The sequence below is a fragment of the Triticum aestivum genome, chromosome 5A, assembly GCF_018294505.1.
Source record: "Triticum aestivum cultivar Chinese Spring chromosome 5A, IWGSC CS RefSeq v2.1, whole genome shotgun sequence".
In the NCBI taxonomy this organism is placed as follows: Eukaryota; Viridiplantae; Streptophyta; class Magnoliopsida; order Poales; family Poaceae; genus Triticum; species Triticum aestivum.
The window spans coordinates 448,832,875-448,836,299 of NC_057806.1; the positions used below are offsets into that span (position 1 = coordinate 448,832,875).

Consider the following 3,425-nt stretch of genomic DNA (forward strand, 5'->3'; position numbering starts at 1 on the left):
AGTTGTGGCTTCACAAGATCTCTGGATATGGCATTCTTTCTTTGGCATGGCTGGTTCTCAGAATGATATTAGTGTTCTTCAGCGGTCTCCGGTGTTTGCAAGGCTTGCGGAAGGGCACTCCCCAGAGGTGAACTTTGAGGTCAATGGCCACCATTACAACAAGGGATATTACCTAGCTGATGGCATCTATCCTCAGTGGTCCACTCTTGTGAAGACCATAACCAACACACAAGGAGAGAAGAGACAAAGGTTTGCCCAAATGCAACAGAGTGCTAGGAAGGATGTGGAGCGTGCTTTCGGTGTGCTTCAGTCTCGGTGGGGTATCGTTCGTAACCCTGCATTGACGTGGAGCATGAAGAAGTTTTGGGAGGTGATGACTACTTGTGTGATCATGCACAACATGATCGTTGAGGATGAGTGCGATCATAGCATCTACAACCAAGGGTTTGATTTCCAGGGTGAAAATGTTGAGCCTGAGCATCCACCTCATGCAACCTTTGAACAGTTTGTCGAGTTTCATCCGGAGTTGCGTGATTGGCATACTCATGTCCAGCTCTAGGATGACTTGGTTCAGCACGTGTGGACTCACATTGGCAACTAGTAGAACTATGAGTTTAATTCTTATCATGCAAACAAATTTCGATTGGGTTGTAAGACTATTTGATATTGTTTTCTTGCCATGCAAATAAATTTTGATTGGGTTGTAGGACTATTTGGGAGCTATGTTTGATTTGAACCATTTCATATGCATCATTTTCATTTTATCTATTGTGCTAGTGAACGGACGAGATGCAGCCGAAATGCAGCCGTGCGTTGAGCGCGCGTCCACCGCATCTACGAATCCGGACGAACACGGCCCCATTGCCACACCCAAACGAACGAAATTTGGACAAAACGGACGTCCGTTTAAGGTCGCGCGTTGGAGTTGGCCTATCTCTCATTGATAATGGAAAAGATGAAGAGATGATATGGCCCTTTTCATTGGGGCGAGGGCGATGGACGACGTCTCGATAGGACGCGACGCGACACGATGGCGCTGCCAGCTCGGTCAACGGCCAGAACTGCGGTGGCGGTGGCGGCAGCAGTCGGTCGGGTGAAGGGGTGGAGAGTGTGGATTCGGCCGCCAGAGCATGCATACCGGTTTGGCCCTGGACTTTTTTTAAATAACAAAATCATAAATAAACATAGCTCCTCCCACGAAAGAAAATTACAATAAAGTACTCACACTAACAAAATATGCACTTATAATAAGAACGCAAATGTCAAATGTTTAGTACATTGGTGAAAATAAATCTAGAAAAAGTAGTCAACGGGTAACGAGTTCGTCACGAAGAAAAACTCAAATCCTCCGCGCCTTTCGTCCAAACCGGCACGGCCCTCAGAGGAACGGCGAGCTCTAGCGCGGCGCCAAACCGGTCGCTGAGATCCACATCACCGGGCGCCATCCCATCCGGCAGCCTCCATTCGAACTCGTGGAGCAGCGATGCCAACACCATCGGCACGACCGTCACGGCCAGCGGCATCCCGGGGCACGCCCTCCGCCCCGATCCGAACGGTATGAACTCCAACGCCCTCCCCCGGAAGTCCACCTCCCTGTCCAAGAACCTCTCCGGCATGAACACCTCCGGCTCAGCCCACACCTCGGGGTCCCTTCCGATGGCCCACACGTTGATTAGAACACGGGCGCCCTTCGGCACCGAGCAGCCGCCGAGTGTCACGCCGGTCTCCGACACCTCGTGCGGCAGCAGCAGCGGCGCTGGGGGATGCAGCCGCATCGTCTCCTTCATCACGGCCTGCAGATACGGGAGGTTGGCGAGGTCACCTTCCTCTGCGTTGCCGGATCCGAACGCTTCCCTTAGCTCGGCGCGCGCCTTCGCCATTTTGGTCGGGTTGCGGAGCAGCTCCGCCATCGCCCACTCCACCGTGGTCGTCGTCGTGTGGCTCCCAGCGATGAACAGATCCTGGTTCATGACAGCAAGAGTAATCACTACGGTTACAGCTTTAATTTCATCAGTCATGGATCGTCTCGGAAGATGTTATGTACCGTTAGGAGAGCTCGGATCACCGGCCGCTCGAGCTGGGACTTGGCGGGGAGCTCGAGCAGCGACTCCAGCAGGTCGCCGGGCTTCTCGGCACTGTTCAACCGACGGTCTATGACAGCGTCGAAGAACTGGTAGAATCTGCTGAGATTCGCGGCGACCGCGCGGCGGCGGCGGCTGAGATCTAGCGAGCTGAGGAATGGGAAGAAGTCGGAGATGTTCGGCTTGGCCGTCTCCGCAACAGAGTCTGCGATGAGCTCCATGAACTCCTGCCCGGTCACCGACCCCAGCTCGACGACGTCCTCCGAGAACAGAACGCTGGAGAGCATGTTGAGCACGGCGCTGAACACGGGGAGCGCGACGCGCACCGGGCGGCCGGAGCTCGCGTGTAAGTGGTCAACGAGCTCCCGGGCCTTGCGCTCCTGGATGGCGCGACTGGCGCCGAGCCGCCGGGACGTGAAGAGCAGGGTGCTCGCCACGGTGCGCAGGTGCTTCCACAGCGGGCTGGAGCTCGGGAGCCACACCATGGAGATGCCGCTGTGGCCCATGACGCTGGCGCTGTCGGGGACCCACCGGGAGGAGACGGCACCCTCCTTCTTGTGGAGCGCCTCGTGCGCCGTAGCCGGGGACGACAGCACGACGAGGCTCGCCATGCCGAGCCTCATCGACATGACGGGGCCGTAGGACACCGACAGGCGAGCGAGCGCGCGGTGTAGCTCGCCGCCGCGGACCAGGTCCGGGATGTTGCCTATGACTGGGAACGGCGTTGGGCCCGGCGGCCGTGGCGGTGCAGGCGCACCGGCGGGGGGCTTCGTTGACTTGTGCCATAGGAGGCACAGCAGCGCGATACAGAGCAGCGAGATGCACACTGACAAGGGTGTGGGCTCCATGACTGAATGACACACAAGATCTGAAGATGTATTTTGACTTGTAAGGTTTCGTTGCCAAGATTCCGAGTTATCTCAGTTATGTATGCTTGCAAAATTGCACAACTTGGTGACATCAAAAGGTTGCACGTAACTTGTTTCGCAAGGTTCAAACTTCAAACATCCAAGTACTAAAGATTTTCAATGGGTGCAAGTTGCAAAGCGTGCGCTGTTTCTATCAAGTTGGGAAAGAGAACATGATTTGGCAATGCAGTTTTCTATTGCTTTGAGAAGTCGTGGAAGACAAGTTGATTAAGTATTCGAGTTTTCTATGTTCCAACTTGGAGTGCAAATTTCTTATATAAATCATGTATCCACATCTGTCTCTATTAGCACACACATGATTATATTTATACCAGTTCAGCTAGGGCAACTCTAACCGATCTCCTATTCATTATTAGAGGAGGATAAATTCGGTTTTCCTCCTTTAACGTGCACCTAGCCGATCCCCAATAGCCGT

General features: G+C 54.1%; 1 protein-coding gene across 1 annotated transcript; it reads right to left on the reverse strand.

Annotated features, from left to right (window-relative positions):
* Positions 1 to 1,227: 1,227 nt before the first annotated feature.
* On the reverse strand, positions 1,228 to 2,973 carry LOC123107135 (cytochrome P450 76M5). Its single transcript, XM_044529142.1, has 2 exons — positions 2,045 to 2,973; positions 1,228 to 1,961 (listed from the first exon to the last, which is right to left on the reverse strand). The coding sequence occupies exons 1-2, from the start codon at positions 2,927 to 2,929 to the stop codon at positions 1,326 to 1,328; spliced, it is 1,521 nt and encodes a 506-aa protein (XP_044385077.1). The 5' UTR covers positions 2,930 to 2,973; the 3' UTR covers positions 1,228 to 1,325.
* Between the last annotated feature and the right edge of the window lie 452 nt (positions 2,974 to 3,425).

Coding starts and splice junctions, on each gene's coding strand:
- LOC123107135 (XM_044529142.1), bottom strand. CDS start 2,929: ATGGAGCCCACACCCTTGTCAGTGTGCATCTCGCTGCTCTGTATCGCG. Junction 1,962..2,044: donor TGATCCGAGCTCTCCTAACG/GTACATAACATC, acceptor GTCATGAACCAG/GATCTGTTCATCGCTGGGAG.